Here is a 17,635-nt window from a genome sequence, read left to right on the forward strand (position 1 = left end):
GCCTATTCAGAATTGCTTGCATGAGTTTTAAAAGAAAAGTTTGAAGGACGCAATCTCAAAGGGTCTCAAAGTGATTGGAATCTCTTTTATTTTTTTATTCTCCTTACAGCATGAAAATTCTACCTTACCCAAGATTTTCAGCTCCAGATTATCAATCTTTTCAACCCGTGATATAGGTAAAGAAGTGAGCAGAGTTGCATTGGATTCACCACCCAAGGATTCATATACTCTGACTACCATGGATGAATCATCGCTCTTTTTAGAAAGAGCATAATTGGAATGGAGATCTTGATCATCCTCACCTCTTTTAATGTTAGAAAGAATAACGTTTGAATCCCCTCTAATTTTGATGATGTTCTCGAAATCCTCATATATCTCAGCGGATATCATGTACTCATAGTTGTAGTTAAATTCAAGAGCAAGTTTAACAGTTTTACTAGAGAGTGGACCACGATGAGGATAAATGGAGTATTTGATTTCATGTGATCCCATGTCAGCATGTGCATCCGGAGCCTTCGAAGACCGCAATAAGGACAGTCTCATCAGATTACCATGCGTAGCAAAACCGTATTTGGAACTGTTCAAAATAGAAACACCTTTATTAAATTCAGAGTAATCAGCAAATTTATGGTGACAGACTTCAAATTTAGCAACATCCCAGGAGGTGTTGTAATGTGTTGGCCTTTTGGTGATACCGAATTGCGTCTCATAGGAGGCAAAATCGTTCCGAACATTGACTGGAAATTCTACCTTCAAAAACTTGTTTCTCAAATTCCAGTTCTCAACATGTGTCGTTATATCAATTCTGCTTTCTCCGACAGTGCCAGACTGCACTGCAGCTAATGAGATTTGTGACCTGATCTTACAATTTTCCGAAATGGCAATCACAACTTCCACTGTACCTATATACTTACTGGATTCCAAAATATTAATGCTCTCCAGCTTTGTTAGGTAATTATACTGATTCACTGAATACAATTCGGTATCCCATGCCTGCCAAGATAATGGTTTATCATCAAAAATGACAAATTGATTGGCACCCAACTTATTTCTACCATTTTTCAGATCTAAAAATTGTGTGCCACTTTTTTTATCAATAATGCTTATAATGGATCCGCTCATCTTACTTATTTCAATTGACAATTCACTATTTCCTAAAACAATCGCGTCATCCTTCATGCTCACATTGACACCACTGAATGAGTCTGATTTTTTTGGCACTTCCAATTGTTCCGGCCAAACAATCGTTTTTACAGAGATGCCGTTTTCAGATTGTTTTTTCAAACATTTAACTGCTTCTTTAATTAAAGATTGGCATTTATCAATAACAGTTTGAAGCATAGGTACTGCTTCATATTTATAAACCATTTCAATACAAGATCCGGGCAAAACATCATGAAATTGACATAATAAAACATCTTCCCAAAGATCATTGATTTTGTTCACAGGATATTCATATGAATTTTGGTGAAGGATGGAAGCCTTGGTTGCCAACCATTCAAGATCGTGTAAATTAATCTCAGACAGTCTCATTAATTTTTTCGTTAGCGCCTGCGTTGTATATGTTCCTCTATGAAACTCAAAGTACAATTCACCACACCAAGTAGCAAGCTTTTTACCATTGTTAGTTTTTGATAATATATCATCATAAAAATCATCAATCGTTTTACCCACATGCAACTTAGGAACAATGTTGCCATTGCGATTACTCATGGATCTGATACGCCTCATTTTTTCCAGCATTTCTCTTGTAGGCCCACCTCCACCGTCACCTATACCGTAAAGCATCAACCCCGAAGGATAAGTTTCGGCAGTTTTGTTCTGTTTTGCACTACGTAATACATCGCCAAAATGAGAGCTTGCGGTGTAAGTATTACCTGGGGGCATATGTGTTAATAATTGAGAACCATCAATACCAGCCCAATTAAAAGTCGAATGTGGGAAACTGTTGATATTATTCCAGGATAATTTTTGAGTTAGAAACTTATCAATGCCTGATAATTGACAAATTTGTGGAATTTGAGATGAATAACCAAAAGTATCAGGTAGCCAAAAAACTGTCGATTTTAGACCAAAATATTTTAAGAAAAATCTTTGACCGAAGAAGAATTGCCTTGCGAGAGACTCACCACCAGGTATATTAGTATCATTTTCGACCCAAGAACCACCGATTGGGAAGAACTGGGACTGCTGAATCTTTGGTATAAGTACTTTATTGAAAAATTCGGAATGTTCTTCTAGTAACCATTTGAACTGCTGCCCTTGCGATGCGACAAATTGATATTCAGGATATTCATCCATAATTGTGCATTGAGAAGACCACGACCGAACAACTTTCCGCTTCGTTTCGGCAAACGGCCATAACCAAGCGGTATCAATATGACAATTACCCATTGCAAAGACGTTATTCACAATCTGTGAATCCCCTTCAGAATAAACTTTGTCAGATTCAATGAATTTATCAAAAAATTCTTTCTTCACGAAATCTCGACATTTGCTTACTGAAGACCTGTCATTGGGATCAAACATATCAATAATCTCATTCCCAATTTGCCTAGCCTTGTGTTTCTGCCAAGAATCCCCAGGAAGCTCTCTTGCAGCATCTGTCAACATCCAATAATCAATATACAACGCACGCGCCTCCCAGTCTGGCCACACGATATCTGCATTTCTAAGGTGAAAAAACCTATTATCATCAGGCGGATTGATTGTGCCACCAGAACCACAACCGAACATCCCATTGTTTCCAGCTTCGATATAAAAGAAGTATTTACCATCCTCGTTTTTGGGCAAAATATACTCTTTTCTGTCGCCGCCAGAGAATGCTGTGGCCGGAATTAGCCTCTTTGCATCGATGACAACACCCTCATTCTCACAATTCCATTCAAAAACCAACCTTTCGGACGAGTCTCTCCATTCACTCGGCAAAGATAACTCTACTTTGAACCAGGTAGTCGACCAACTCGGTCCAAATGGCTGTCCCATGGACGCTTTACGAAACTCAAGCTTGCCAGCTTTATCCTGATCGATGATACTCTTCCAAGAGGGCCTCTTGTCCGGTGAAACAGGCGAAGAACCCTTTTCGAAGGCCACCTGATACCACCACACCTTCACGTGCTTGTCATCCAGTGAAATTCGTGCCTTGTCATAGAACTTGGGCAAATTCAAATCGCGGTAGTCGCCATTATCGGTAAACTGTCTCAACCTGTTCTCGTAAATGCTCTGAACCGACTTGAATTGCGGGTCGTAGCCAATATTTTCATACCCCATACTGGCTATTAAATATGTAAGTATGTATGGTCGTTTCAGCACTCCTGGACCTGAAACTGCTCTCAGTAAATCGCCATTTGACGCTTGGACATTTACAATTACAACATTGTAATACACTTGTATTTATACTTATGTTCATTTATTTATATATAGATATTCCATCCCCTAAAAAAAGCTCCGTAACTTGGTGTTACCCTGCGCCCCGCGCTTATCGAGATCTCCAACTTATCATAGACATATCTATTAGCATTCCAAATATGGCACTTGGACACTACTTTTGGATAGATACCTCTTTGTCCTCTTCGACACTAGCGATCATGGAGTCAAAGCCGTCCTTCAACTTGTTGATGTGAAGCTCTTCTGGTAACTTGACCGTGTAGCCCTTAATTAGAGAGAACTCATGAGTAATTGAACCACCGAGGTTTCCAACCGTTTTCTTGAATTTCTCAACCTCAATGTCTGGGGCTGAGTCTTTGAGAGTAACGATGAATGATTTTGGTGCCATTGCTATAATCCGTGATGAGATTCAAGGCGTGCTATACGATGTTAGGTATATTAATGCCGTAGTTATGCCGTAAACTATAATATGACTTGTTATCGCTCCTTTTTATATACTTGAAAATGAGGAATCAACAGCAAAGCTGGCCCCTTGGAACAATCGCCAAGCTGAATCGCTAATAACGACGTTCTAACAAGGTACAGAAGGTGGTAATAGGCCAACAAGATGACGGCGATGTGACTAAGTAGCATGCTATATGGGTGCACAACCGTTCGCTGGTCCTTGCAAACCGCGTGTCGTGCCATCACAGTGAGATACTGCCCTGTTCTTGTGGTATTGCGTCGTTCATCTCATGTGTTAGAATCTCGAGAAGCTTGGTGTCGTCCCTGAGAGAGACCCACTGATCTTGGTAGAGATCGAATCTGTTTGGCCCTGAGACAGGCGACGAGAGCCATATCTGCTTGTTCGGTGGCTGTTTGTTAATGACATAGGTTCCGACCTCGTCAACCTCCAGTGTCATCACGCCTTGAGAGTACTCGACATCGGGGATTTTATCTGGGTACCGGTCGCTGAGTGCTTCTAGCTTGTCAAGCAGAGCTTCGAGGAGTGTGTCTGACTCTTTCTGATACCTCTCAGCCGAAAGCTGTAAAATTTCCTTTGGGATTCCATGTCCGTCGGTGGATCCAACGGCAAACGACCTAGAGCAATTGACTATCGTAGGTACAAATATATAGGAGTGAAGGGCAGGTGAGCGAACCGACCTTCGTGCGACAGGTGCAGCATTGTGCTGCAACAGCTTGGTGCCAAAGCCACGACAGTTTTTTATAATACTTAGCCTCCTCATCATTGTTGAAAAAGCTCTGAAGAAGAAGAGAAGCAGTGAACAGAATCAAAGCTATGTGGGATGCTGTAATAAATGAGAAATCTATTTCACTCCTTTCTGCCCTTCCACTTGTGCCCATATGCCTGCGAATGAATTTTCGAGATGCCGAGATACTTTAAGTTTTGGATATTGAAAAAATCAGTGGTCAATGGGAAGAACAGTTTACGTATTCGTTGAAAAGTGGACCGAAAACAACTTTTAGGATGAACTTCTACACATTTTTGATTGCATTTGTACTGGTTGTGATTTTTGCCATATTACTCCCCATTGTGTCAGGTATCGGCACTTTCAAAGTAGAGAAGCAACAGAGGGGAAGCACAAATGCACATTTGAAAGACAAAAGGGGCGTCAAATTTGAGTTATCAAGCAACACTGAGAGTTTTGGGACCGCTTCTTCGACTAATAGGAAAGAGCGTAACTTTGACATCCATTCGAGAACAGGTTTGAAGAAAAGAGTCATTGGTAAATACGATGAGGACCCCAATACTTATGATTACGATGTGAATGAATTTATCAATGAGGATGCTGAAGAAGAAAAAAGAGCACAGGTCGAAAGACTGCAGAAGTTTGATGGGAGCAAAGAAAAGGCCTATGAGGAGCTTGTATGAAAGAATTTACTAAAAAGGGGTCGTTATGAACAAAGCCACGATAGAAGATCAATATCATAGTCGCCAAACTGTAGTTTTATGTAGCATGTTTCGAATGTTGTAATTTGAGGCTTTAATAAACCACCTGCGAGGCTTCTTAATACAATATATGATTTGCGCACATGATAGAGTATCATTAGTTGTATCTTGCAATAGGATTCTTGTAACTTTTTCAATTGGATATGGTCTTCAGCGGTGCCAAGCGGATTCAACCTCTCGCAGTAGGGAAGTTGTGAAAGAAGTGAACGCTCTTAATGGGATTACCATGAGTCGCTTCACTCTATTTTGAGAACCCTATACTTCTTATCTTAAACTATTGATTCATCACGCATGAGACTATTCCAGAAGTCATCCACACTCTCTTGATAAGCTTTGACAGCTTCTTTAATGTATGGCTCAAGCTCAAGTTTTTGGCTTCGCTGCACAGGTGGTTCATTTAAATCGTGAGCGGCACCATTGCCACTTGACTGGTGTTGTTCGTTACTGCTTCCACGTTCACCTTGATTTTCGATTTTTAAATAAGGGTTAAGAAATTTCGATCTGAAACATGATTGGCACGACTCTCCATCATAAAAGAAATATGGGGTGGCTTCCCTAGAATTTTGGTAGAATACCCGGTTCAGATTACCAGCAATGGTATCCCACTTTCTGCTATCAAGACCCGGTCTTATTATGACCACTTGCTTCAGGAATAACAATTCATTCTCTTTAGTAAATTCTATTTTGTAGGCTATTAAAAGAGCAAAACACCCTAACAAAATCATAGTGAGAGATCCAAAAAACATCAGGAAAAATATCGCAACTTCATCATGTCTCTGAAACCATATGAGCAACAGCATAATGATTAATACACCAAAGAAAACAAGCGAAAAACGCTTGTTAGTGAAAAAGAAGTGAGAGAATCGACAGAAAAAAACATCCCGCGGCAACTGAGGAGTTTCCTCTTCATATTCAAGTCCGTTCTCCCTGCCATCCTTTTGAGAAATCATCTTCAACCTTGAATTCAGCGAGCCCAAGTTGCAGTGATCCCCTTAGTATCGAAGTATGCTTTTTTGCCAAGCGCCTTATTTGGCCGAATGTAGACGTCAATCCAAAAATCAAGTCCGCGTTTATAAGAGTTTTAATGTAATATTTGGGACTGTAGAAAGAGACCTGTATCAAGTCATTGAAAACTGGCGGCAGTCTGCCCACTATAGAAATTGCTTATATTTTACCTGACTTGCAGGAAAGTGACCTTTCAAAGATAGCTGCCTTAAAGAACATATTTTGCATATTCAAGAGTGTACTATCGATTCAGAAAGCTCGCAGTAAAAATCGGTATGTTCGTTGTACTGGAACACTGAAGCAATCATTTAATGGTTAGTAGCGAAGAATATACGGGTTGCGGAAATTGATGGTCAGCACGCACATAATTAACTATTTAAATCTCGTCATTCATTCTAGGAGTCAACTGCATTTTGGCAAGAATATATACCTTCATCTCCAATCAATGATTCTCTACGCAAGATGTTTTTCCAGCAGGCATTGAAACTCCCTTGATAAGCTTTAACAGCCTCTTTGATGTAAGGTTTTATCTCAAATCTTTGGCTATGCTACGCTGGTGGCTCACTAAAAGCTTCAGGGACAGAATTGCGAGCTGGCTCAGCTTATTGGTTCCTTATTTCACCTCTAGTCTAATTATCTCTTTACAGATATGAATTGAAGGCTTCTCGTTTGAAAAATGATTGGCACAATTCTCCATCATAAAAGAAATATGGGATGACTGATGTCGAATTTTCGAAAAAAATGAGGTTCGGTTTTATAGCAGTGATATCGCACTCTCTGTTAGCAGATTATGGTCTTACTGTGATCATCTCTCGTAAGAGGACCAATTCATTTCTCTAGTAGATCCAAATCTGCAGACTGCAAGAGACAAAGCTACATATACTGAGAGGAGTACGATAAGACTTTCAAGTAATGAAGTGGCAAATATCACAACTCCCTTATGTGCATGGGTGAATATGAGCAATAACATAACAAATAATTCACCAAAGATAACAAGGAGAAAAACTCTGTGGGTGAAAATGAAGTAAGAGAGTCTGCAGAAAAAATATACTTATGCAAACTGAGGATCCCTCATTTTCATATTCTAGTCCGCCTACCGTACTCTCCCTCCTGAATTTATATTTGTCTTGATAGGCCAGTAGTTCCAAGCTGGTATGCGCATGCATTTTCACTTTATAGTTTGTATTTTTAAGGAAGAGCCAGGTTTCAATAGCTCTCGGAATCTGAATGTAGAAACTAATTGGCTAGCAAATCATTTTAGCTGTTGAAGACTCGTGTTCATCTAACACGAAGTATAAGCGCCCACACTGTTTAATAAATTCTATGTCGTAGTCAAAAACGCACAACTAGAAATTTTATGGATACTATGCTAAATGTTTAATTTGTATTTGATGATAACTAGGATAGGATGAAACACACATATACAAAATTGCGGAAGTTGAAAGTGAAGCAATGAGAAGCCTTGACCTCTTTGACTAACTATGCAATCTGCCTAGTATTTCTGTATTAACTAGTCTTCAGTAAGACCTTCACTACCATCAGCCTGACGTTTATTTGATATTTCAATTTTATCAAACGCACTTTGCTCAGCTTCGATATCCTCTGACATTCTACCGCTAGCTGCATGGTAATCATATTCATAAAATAGCATAAAGACACCAGGTGTTGACAGCACTTCAGCCTCTTCGACGACATACACTGTCTCATCTGAAATTCTCCACCAGCAGCCTCGGTACTTCCTGAAGGCGATGTAATGGCCGTAATTGTGTGTACCGTAATGGACAATAACAGATCTCAGCACGTACGTTAAAGGGCCCGCTGGCACACTGTAAGGAGCTGACGAGGCACTCGAAAGAGGGAGAACCGGATGTTCAACTTCGGTCTCAATTTCGACGTCTTCACTTTCTGACTCAGAAGATAGACTATGAGCACCATTCTCACGAATTTCGACACTCACTAAGTTATCATCGTCATCACTATGAGAAATTTCATTTGATTTGTGAATGACTTTTTGAATTGTATTGCCAAGGGCATCTGTTTCTTCCAGATATTCAGCGCTCTCCTCATCTTCAGCGTCTTCTTCGTAGTTTGAAATTGACGAAGAGCTCTCCACATCTCTATTTAATGGGTCATAGTTACTAATGTCTCTATTAGTATATCCGGTGCCTTTTTGTGCGGTATTGTCATATTCATCTTCATCACTGTCCTCAAATTCTTTTTCGTAGGTTTGATGAAGCTTCGCATAGTATTCCTCACCGGAATTTTCATCTTCGCCAGAGTCAGAAACAACTACTTCCTTCTTAGACATTGGCAATCGCGCATCTAAATTTAGCTCATCAATGTCACAACACCATGGGGATAAATTCAGTCTTGGTTTAAATATGACTTTTGAATTATTCTTTCGGATCATGTATGTCCTAGGGTCAAATACGGATCTATTGATATGGATTGCTAATAAGGGTGGTGGTCTAGAAATTAAGATTTGTTTTGACTTGGAAGATTTACGTACCATATTTTCTGTATGCAGTTTTTTATAGTCTTCATCATCAATAACAGGTTTAGCTAGTATTTCCTCGAGCTCTTCTATTCTGGTTTTAAAAGCCTTTATCAACTTTTCTGGAATCGTATTCTCCTTTTTGCTTTTATATTGCTTTAATTGTTCTAGTAAATGCTCATGAACGGCTTGCAATGCACAGCGATTACACTCAACTCCATCAATTATTTCAGGTTTGATCCATTCGTTCAAAAGATCTGTTAACTTTATTGCGGACCCCATATCATCATTAGGTAAATTTAAGCTCAAACCAGAAGTCACTGAGTATCTTATACCACCATTTTCACCACATTGAAGACACCCGATCCTTTCGACTGTTATACCATCTAAAGGGGTAATGAGTTTGAAAGGGGAATAATAGCGTTCCTTATGGTCCTCCAAAATTATGTTAGGCTGGATTTGCTCGGTTGGTATGTAAACTGTGCCAACTTTGTTCAAATGGGCTTGGCCAATCAACGCGTCATCAGGCAATTCACTCTCTGGGATGGGCTTTTTATCTGGTTCATCTTGATACAGTGATTTAACATTTTTTTCCAGTTCGGACAAAATGTTTTGAAAAAACTCTTGTGCATCTTCCTGGTCGTATCCCAGTAACATGTTCTTATGCGGTGTCTTGGTCATTGTCTTCAAGAGCTTATTGGTCTTGAAGTAAGGTTTTTCATTGTAATATTTTGTGTTTAGCTTATCCAACATTTCTTTAAGGGCTATAGTAAAGGACAAGTCTGGAACCGATTCTTCTTTTTCACTCAATTCTTTAGATTGTTTATTTGTGCTTCGTTTGCTTCTACCATATACTTTATTCTTTGACTTTTTTTGATTCGAATTACTATTATCACTAGTAGTGTCCAGCGATTCATCGGTAGTCTCACACTCAACTGTGAGTTCGGATTGCATATTTTCCTTCGTTTGGATTTCTTGATCTAGAAACGACATTAACTCTGTTGATGATGCAAGAGATTGAATAACAGAGTTCATGAAGCACGTATTACCATCATTGAGTAAGCCTGCAATATATCCACCTTTTTCAAGCACGCGAGGGTCCATCTGTCCAATTCTTGGCATCCAACGACGAAACGTTCCATTTTGATTGAAGTTTCTTGTGGCCCCTCTGATATTTTCCATAATACTCTTCTTGTTCCTGACAAAAATGAATGCTGTCGAAACGAAGATTATAACCAAAGTAAAAGACAGATTTTGTTTACCGCTAAAAATTCTGTTGTATGGCTCTATGAAATGAATGCTGATGGTTCGTGATATTGATTCTCGTAATGAATTCATACAAGAACAAAAAAAGCGACGCAATAATGAAGGTGAGCAATCAATGGTTAGAACTAAAAAAACAGTACAAAGAACTACCCCCCACAAATTTCTAATGCAAATTCCTCAATATCTGAATGAGGAAGTTTTACTGCTACTCTATTTCCTAGCGCATTCGCTTTCTTTTCGATGAGTATTAAAATCGCATGCGCAGCTAGGAAACCAAAATTTTTTCAATCATAGAAAACGGTTAAATCAACGAAGAAGGCATTACAGCTATTGATCTTAGATGGAGGGGATAGATCCAAACAACAACATCAGAGAAACATATTTAGAGGCCTTGTGCGGTCTGTTGGCATATATAAAAAATTAGTTAGTGCAAATCAAGGAAGCATTTATTTATCTTGGATGATGCTGGAATGAAAGAGCAGGAATAAACAAAACCTCGACTTTCCTTTGTACCTATGATAGCAATCAATAGAGAGTGCTATTTAGTGTAAATAGCTAAAATTAACAAATTTTTTCAGTTTGTGAACATAAAAGATTGAACCAAAAAAATATTAATAAGTGGAAAAAAGTAGATTAGATAATGTTTTGATAGTAGTACAATCGTCAATTCTATTATTATTATTCTTGCTGTGGCTGCTGCTGCTGCTGCTGCTGCTGTTGTTGTTGCTGTTGATGTTGCTCTTGAACTGCATCTTGTTGCATTTGCATGTGTTGCTGATCATGCATTATATGGTGCATAGGCTGTTGCTGTTGAGTAATCATTGGAACCAAACCTGCTCTTTCTTTACCCCAACCAGTTCTTAAATTTCTGCCCTGGAATGGAAAACTGGATAAGGCGACAATACAGACAGCTGCCTGTTCATGAGTGTCATATTTGATAAAGCAACAGCCCTTTTCTGGGTAATGTTTGAAATCCAAAATGAAGCCGAAATTTTGCAGCAATGGAATTAAATCAGCTTCTGTAGCAAAATGAGGAATGTTACCAATGTAAGCTGTTGTGACTCTTGGTGGAGCCCTTCTAATTACAGCGTCAACAGCTTGCGGATTTACTGGCGGTGGAACAGTAGGTCCAGAAGGCGGAGCGCCAACTGCCTGTGGAGGTATAACACCAGCTAACTGTGGCGGTAAGCCCATTGAAGCTGGAGAAGGCATTGACATACCTCTATTACCGTTATGGAAAGGACGGAACCCTCCTGGAGCACGAGGACCATTGTTATGGCGACGTTGATTATTACTCATATTATGGCTGTTATTGTTTTCACGTTTTGAAGCCCAGTTAATCCTTAATTGTCTACCATTCAATTCAGTACCTTGCATGGCATCGATTGCCTTTTGAGCATCTTCTTGATTACTAAATGAAACAAAGCCATAACCTCTTGAACCGCCAGTCTGCATATCCCACATGACATGCGCTTTTGTATATGATGGGAAATCCTTGAAAGCATTTCTTAAAGTTTCATCATCTACATCAACATTCAAGTCACCGACAAATAAATTGAACGTTTCTACATCAGGAGAGGTTTGCTGAGATTGAAAAGCCCAGTTGATCTTGACAACATTGTTTTCAACTTGTTTTCCATTCAAAGTTTGCAGAGCAATATTTGCGTCATGAGCTTCGTGATATTCAACAAACGCATAATTTGCCTTATTATTGTTCTTGTCAACCATGATTTTCACATTGGCAATTGGCCCCCCAACTTGAAAATACTGCTTTAGAATTTCTTCCGTAATGGAGGTGTCCAAATTGCCCACGTAAAGAACTCTGTCGGAAGTTTCTCTACCTCCTTTTATAGCATTGGCAGGCACTACTGGCGTTGTGTCCTTTTCAGCACTAGATCCGGAACCTTCTGCTCCCTGAGAAACTGTCTCAGGGCTCTTTTGGTTCTCGTTCTCCATTTGGTGGGAGATTACCTCAGATTGCGGCGTCTCGACCACTTGTGGTTCTTCTTGCTGTTGTGCTTCAGACATGATGTGCTACGATACTCACTATATGTTAACACGATATCTATAACGTCTATCGGATAAGTGTAAAATGCAATTCAAGTGTTAAATAAAATGAATGGCAAAGAACAATAAAAAACAAAAAGAGTAATTTTTCAGGATTTTCAGGTCACCCACGTAATCTTTAAGTAGCAGAAACAGAATTAAACGACGTTCTTGATAGAAGTAACAGTCCAATAACGATAGGATGAAAAAAATCAGAATGCAATTGATCTAAACTGAATGAAAATGCGCGCTTTAAAGATGTCTCGAGAAGATTTCTATACTCACCGTGCTCCCACTAATAAAAGTTGGACCGCTGCAAAGAAATATAGATGGTAAGTTCATTCTCAAGTGTTCTACTCTGTTTCGAAGGAACTTCGAAACTTGATAATAGACGGCGATCGAACGTTATTCGACCTACTTTCCACTGTCTGTCGTCCGTCAACCAGACAAACACATGGCCCAGTAGCTCGTAGCCTTCGTTTTCGAACCCGGAAGTTTTTTCCTCTGCGCACATTCTTAACGTCCAGCCACCAGCGTAGAAAGTGACAAAACCTTAGCATCTAAAGAGGAGATTATGAGGAATTGGGGCCTAACAACCGGACAGCAAACAATAATCTCGGACAATTGGCAGGCAAAACCTTAAAAAATAAAGTGAGTGGTCTCTAGCGGGATCGAACCGCTGATCCCCGCGTTATTAGCACGGTGCCTTAACCAACTGGGCCAAGAGACCATACAATTGTATGTTTTATGCGAGGTGTTTATGTGGTCATACCGAGTACACAATACCATTTATTTTTTTGTCGGCGGCTATTTGTTACACACTTGCTCTTGATTAATACGTGGAATTGCCGTATTTGGAAAGAATGTTTTCTTCGGCGTTGTCGATAGTAACTTGGTTTGACATTGATGATGATACTATGATATTCAATTATAGAGATATATAATTCCTTGGTTTTCTATATCATGAATTGAGATAAAACTAATTGAACTTGGATTAATATCTGGAAAATACGTCAGTATTTATACCTAATATTTCGCACCTATTGAACCATAAGAGAGGACGACGAGTGAAGAATTTTCACCGTCATCACACCATTTCTAGTCCCATAGAATCCACAGTACAACTGTTATTTCATGTTCCATGCCATACACTCCTTCGTAGTCAGACTCCTGAGTTGTAAACGTCTCGCGATAGACTGTCATCCGATATCTTTCCAGTATCGATTGACATTCTGTTAGGGCTTCATCTGGCTTCGTTTATTTTGTTTTACTGACCATTTGTCTTGTTTCTGATTCTTATAAGTCATCTCTTTAATATATCTTACAATATCGATCTATATTTCAACACAATTATTGTCTTTTGTCAGTTATATAACAGCACTTGTTCCAGAGACTCAATATTCATCATTTCATTTTTTGTTTTCCGCCACGTAACGGTCTAACCACTTTGGTGATATCCATTTGATAAAGATCAACTATCATGATATATCGGTCAGATAATGAAAGTGAGCTCTCACCAATGAGAGGGGGATAGCTCCTAGCGTTTATTGAACTGGGTATCAAGCGCGTTTATAATAGGTATAACTCATGGGTGCCCCTTTTAGAACTTCATTCTCATTATATGCTGTTTAATTTCACTTGGAATATTGAATTGCTAAATCTGTGTGACTTAACAACTACCTATCACCAATGCCCCTTAATCGAGTATCGAGAATGCCGTAAAGTTTCAGTTCTTGAGAGAGCGGATTATCCTCGGAGTTATATTTGAATAGTAAATTTCATTTTAACATCATTTTTTCTGCGGAAACATCTATTTCTTCCTTAGTATCGCTCAAAGGTACCGCAATATTAATAAAGGTAAGTCCTTTGCTTTCAAGAAAAGCATTTTTCTACCCTAGTGGCTGCTGACGCAACTTATACTCAACCTTCACGCAAAGGTGACACAACCAAAGCAAGCAGTCGTAATGCGATTCTTGGGCTGTTGTTAAATAATATGGCTCTTTTCAAAGTCCCTCCTATGTGTAAGATCCCGAGGGACAACTCTCGCTCGTTGTTACAAGTGCCAGTAGCTTCCATCTGATGCTATGCTAACAATGGTTTTTATTCCGCAACTGTCGGAGATTAGTTTCTAGCAGCAGCCTAACCATCATATGCCGTTCTATTGAATATCGGGTATGTATGGATGGTGGTGCAAATTTCTCGCAGCTGTTGTGGGAAAGGGAATTTAACATTGATGAGCCGTTTCCATTGAGACTACTTGAGAAATATTCAGATCTATGGGAGGAATAATATTATTTAATATTTTGTTTAATTTTCGACTGTAAAAAATGCTAGCAGCAAAAGTATAGCCAGTGCTGTGAACATTGAATGACAAATCGCATTCCTTTCAGTTCTGTCATCACAACAGGATGCATGAAGGCTCTATAATGTTAAACTCTAGTTTCACCATATATTGCTCCTCAATAGATCCATATTTGTATCATCTTTGGTGCTATTAGAAGCATTATTATTCCTTTTTTATTTTAGGGGCACTGGGTGAATTGAGCCTCTCATCTGTCGAGGTGTGATTACACTTGACATAGTCAATACCTCTTGAATGTTGGTTTATTAGTGTATGAGAACCGTTTTATCAGATCAATAGATTAATTAATGGCTAGCGAAAAAATAGAATCTTCATTAATGTATCCTTTTTTCAAAGTTTGTCGTTTCCTCTATAAGAGACTTCCGGCGACATTTGAAAAAGTGTGGTCAGCATCTTGAGTAAGAAATATAGTCGTTACGAAAATCTATAATTTCAGCAATGTCCTCTAATTCCCAGAAACGGAAGATTCATTCTTCCATCACAGAAATATCTCATGCAATCGATAGGTCGATTAGTGAGAATGTTTTCCCTATTGCCAAAACAAGTGATGAGGATAAGTACTTCTTGACCAACCCATCACCACCTTATCTCGAAGAGTTGGTCAAAGAAGCTGCTAGCTTTATTGAATTGCAACACTCCTCGAATCGTGAGAGAATCGTTTTAGTGACATCGGGTGGTACGACAGTACCTTTAGAGAATAATACCGTGAGATTCATTGATAACTTTTCTGCTGGGACAAGAGGTGCTTCAAGTGCTGAGCAATTTCTGAAAAACGGGTACTCAGTAATATTTCTTCATCGTGAATTTTCGTTGACACCATATAATAGATTTTTCACCCACAACGTTGGCAGTTGCTTTTTGGACTATTTTAATGAGATCGGTACAGTTAAGGAAGATTTCAGAGCAGAGATATTAGAGAAAAAAAAGCTTTACGAGAAATATACGAATGATGAGAAGCGCCTAATACTTTTGCCATTTACTACAGTTAATCAGTATCTTTGGTCCCTCAAAAGTATTGCAAAGTTATTAAACAGCAAAGGAAGCTTGTTTTATCTTGCGGCTGCAGTCAGTGACTTTTTCGTTCCCTATTCGAGATTACCAGAGCATAAAATTCAATCAAGAGACTACGGCGATACCACCGAAGCAAATAATGATGTCAATTCCACCACGACACCGGATGGGAAGTTAGTGGTCAATCTAGACCCCGTTCCCAAGTTCTTACGAAGATTAGTTGAATCGTGGGCAAAACAGGCAATGATTGTTTCCTTCAAATTGGAAACTGATATAAATGTACTAATTAAAAAGGCCACCCAAGCATTGGACAGATATAATCATCAATTGGTGGTCGGAAATCTGCTGCAAACGAGGAATAAAGAGGTCGTATTCGTTGACCAAGAAAACAGAAAAGGTGATTGGATTAAGCTTGACCATAGCGAGAACGTCATCGAGGCGCTCATTATCCCAGAAGTAATAAAACACCACGATCGCTGGATAAAACTTCAAGAGGATTAAAGGGAGCAGCTCGATTACTACTAAAACTTTTATTTTCTTCTTCTGCATAATACTAGAGCTCTATAAGTGTTTATTTACAAAAATGAGATTCCAATACCATATTGAAACCCTTTTCTTACAGCATCTCCTGTGTGGCATGCTAAAGGAAGTGTGAAATTTAACTCGAATCTCGCAACGGGATGTCTCAATACAATGCCCACACCTGTTGAAAGAGAATGTTGCGACGAAAGTTCATTAATTAGTGTGTACAGTGATGCGTTATTATGATTTATTAATTTTCCGCCATTCAAAAACCAATGTAGTCTAAAATTTGAGTGCGCCCACCTTTTGATTGGCAACCGGCTGAATAAACTAACACCATAAGCGACAAAAGCGTCACCGCCAATTGAATCGAAAAGATCCTTCGGACCCAGTCCCTTCACTGTAAAACTACGGATATCATTGGCGCCACCATTCTGAAATTTATCATAGGTTTTTAGTGAGTTTGTATCTGGTTTCAAATTTTTAATGTAGCCAGCTTTCGTAGTGCAAGATACTGTTATGAAGTCATTTTTTAGCCAACTTATGTTTTGTGATAATTCAATCTGAGATTTCCAAAATTTCCCCAGTGCGAGCTCATTATATAGCTTCATGAAGCCTCCTTTTGAGGGAGAGACTGGATTGTCCCTTTTATCAAGAACGACAGTGTGACCCAATGAACATTTTAAATCATCACCTGCCTGAAATAACAATGTATCAGACGCATTTAAGGATGCGACTTTAGATTTCCTCCATTCAGTTGCGTAAGATAGCTCGTGGTTAAAAGCTGAGGAGCCCACGAAACCACTTCTGAGATTTGTTCTGAATCCATTGATTAATAAGCCAGTCAAATTATTCTTGAATAGCATAGAATCCCAAATCCACCATGCTGTCACTGGCTGGTTATAGTTTAGCACATAGGATGAATGTGTCTTTGTGCCCTTTGTAAAATCCAGTTTCAAACTTTCGCCGGCACCGAACATATTACGAAGTTGAAATTCCAGATACCCATCACCTTCATTGTTACCAATATTTGTTCCGGTTTTAGCAATGAATCTTTTAATCGGTACTAGCTGCAAGCGAGAAACAATATCAATAACTGGAATATCCTTCGGAATCGCTTCTCCGGAATAAATCATACTGGGATACTGCATATTTGCCAAAGGTAATGAATATATTCCTCTGCTATCGAGCGATTGTGAGACTTGTTCTACCAAACCATGTTGTATGAGTTTTTGATTCAGTATATCAGCCTGCTCGCAAAGTTCATGGAAATTAACGGCTTGTAGGATGGTAGCGTCAAAATATTTCTGCAAAGTACCAGCTCGAATGGACTGTGAGTTTTCAGCAACAACAGCACCCACTGATATTGGTGAATTGGCATTTTTCGCAAACAGCTCCGTCAATGCCTTATGTTGTTCGTTTGCCAAAGTTTCACTTGGTTTTGCGACACCAATTGTCTCATTAGAGGTCGGTTTCGGGCTTCCGTCAATGAAGGACTCATGAAAGTTTTCCATGTGTAACTAGCAAAGCTGTAGAGACCTGGTTGTGCCTATTCAGCTTTATATTTGCTGTTTGATCTGTACTTACTTTT

General features: G+C 39.1%; 9 protein-coding genes and 1 non-coding gene across 10 annotated transcripts; 2 read left to right on the plus strand and 8 right to left on the minus strand.

Annotated features, from left to right (window-relative positions):
* Window positions 1-27: 27 nt before the first annotated feature.
* AMS1 (alpha-mannosidase) lies at window positions 28-3,270 on the minus strand (the record flags this gene model as incomplete). The annotated part of the gene is made up of 1 exon (XM_037288303.1): window positions 28-3,270. One exon carries the CDS (start codon window positions 3,268-3,270, stop codon window positions 28-30), a length of 3,243 nt encoding a protein of 1,080 aa, XP_037144198.1.
* Window positions 3,271-3,541: 271 nt separating this feature from the next.
* Window positions 3,542-3,775, minus strand: PBI2 (Pbi2p; the record flags this gene model as incomplete). Its single annotated transcript, XM_037288304.1, has 1 exon — window positions 3,542-3,775. One exon carries the CDS (start codon window positions 3,773-3,775, stop codon window positions 3,542-3,544), a length of 234 nt encoding a protein of 77 aa, XP_037144199.1.
* A 298-nt stretch (window positions 3,776-4,073) lies between these two features.
* YFH1 (ferroxidase) lies at window positions 4,074-4,616 on the minus strand (the record flags this gene model as incomplete). The annotated part of the gene is made up of 1 exon (XM_037288305.1): window positions 4,074-4,616. One exon carries the CDS (start codon window positions 4,614-4,616, stop codon window positions 4,074-4,076), a length of 543 nt encoding a protein of 180 aa, XP_037144200.1.
* A 239-nt stretch (window positions 4,617-4,855) lies between these two features.
* On the plus strand, window positions 4,856-5,260 carry EXP1 (Exp1p; the record flags this gene model as incomplete). The annotated part of the gene is made up of 1 exon (XM_037288306.1): window positions 4,856-5,260. The coding sequence occupies one exon, from the start codon at window positions 4,856-4,858 to the stop codon at window positions 5,258-5,260; it is 405 nt and encodes a 134-aa protein (XP_037144201.1).
* Window positions 5,261-5,607: 347 nt separating this feature from the next.
* Window positions 5,608-6,288, minus strand: HG535_0D01820 (uncharacterized protein; the record flags this gene model as incomplete). The annotated part of the gene is made up of 1 exon (XM_037288307.1): window positions 5,608-6,288. The coding sequence occupies one exon, from the start codon at window positions 6,286-6,288 to the stop codon at window positions 5,608-5,610; it is 681 nt and encodes a 226-aa protein (XP_037144202.1).
* A 1,565-nt stretch (window positions 6,289-7,853) lies between these two features.
* UBP1 (ubiquitin-specific protease UBP1) lies at window positions 7,854-10,175 on the minus strand (the record flags this gene model as incomplete). The annotated part of the gene is made up of 1 exon (XM_037288308.1): window positions 7,854-10,175. One exon carries the CDS (start codon window positions 10,173-10,175, stop codon window positions 7,854-7,856), a length of 2,322 nt encoding a protein of 773 aa, XP_037144203.1.
* Window positions 10,176-10,781: 606 nt separating this feature from the next.
* Window positions 10,782-12,131, minus strand: PUB1 (Pub1p; the record flags this gene model as incomplete). Its single annotated transcript, XM_037288309.1, has 1 exon — window positions 10,782-12,131. The coding sequence occupies one exon, from the start codon at window positions 12,129-12,131 to the stop codon at window positions 10,782-10,784; it is 1,350 nt and encodes a 449-aa protein (XP_037144204.1).
* Window positions 12,132-12,805: 674 nt separating this feature from the next.
* Window positions 12,806-12,879, minus strand: HG535_0Dtrna4I. Its single transcript has one exon. It is a non-coding gene; the product is annotated as a tRNA-Ile (tRNA).
* Window positions 12,880-14,949: 2,070 nt separating this feature from the next.
* On the plus strand, window positions 14,950-16,023 carry CAB2 (phosphopantothenate--cysteine ligase CAB2; the record flags this gene model as incomplete). The annotated part of the gene is made up of 1 exon (XM_037288310.1): window positions 14,950-16,023. One exon carries the CDS (start codon window positions 14,950-14,952, stop codon window positions 16,021-16,023), a length of 1,074 nt encoding a protein of 357 aa, XP_037144205.1.
* A 74-nt stretch (window positions 16,024-16,097) lies between these two features.
* SAM50 (SAM complex subunit SAM50) lies at window positions 16,098-17,558 on the minus strand (the record flags this gene model as incomplete). Its single annotated transcript, XM_037288311.1, has 1 exon — window positions 16,098-17,558. The coding sequence occupies one exon, from the start codon at window positions 17,556-17,558 to the stop codon at window positions 16,098-16,100; it is 1,461 nt and encodes a 486-aa protein (XP_037144206.1).
* Between the last annotated feature and the right edge of the window lie 77 nt (window positions 17,559-17,635).

The sequence above is a fragment of the Zygotorulaspora mrakii genome, chromosome 4 (genome assembly GCF_013402915.1).
Source record: "Zygotorulaspora mrakii chromosome 4, complete sequence".
NCBI lineage: Eukaryota > Fungi > Ascomycota > Saccharomycetes > Saccharomycetales > Saccharomycetaceae > Zygotorulaspora > Zygotorulaspora mrakii.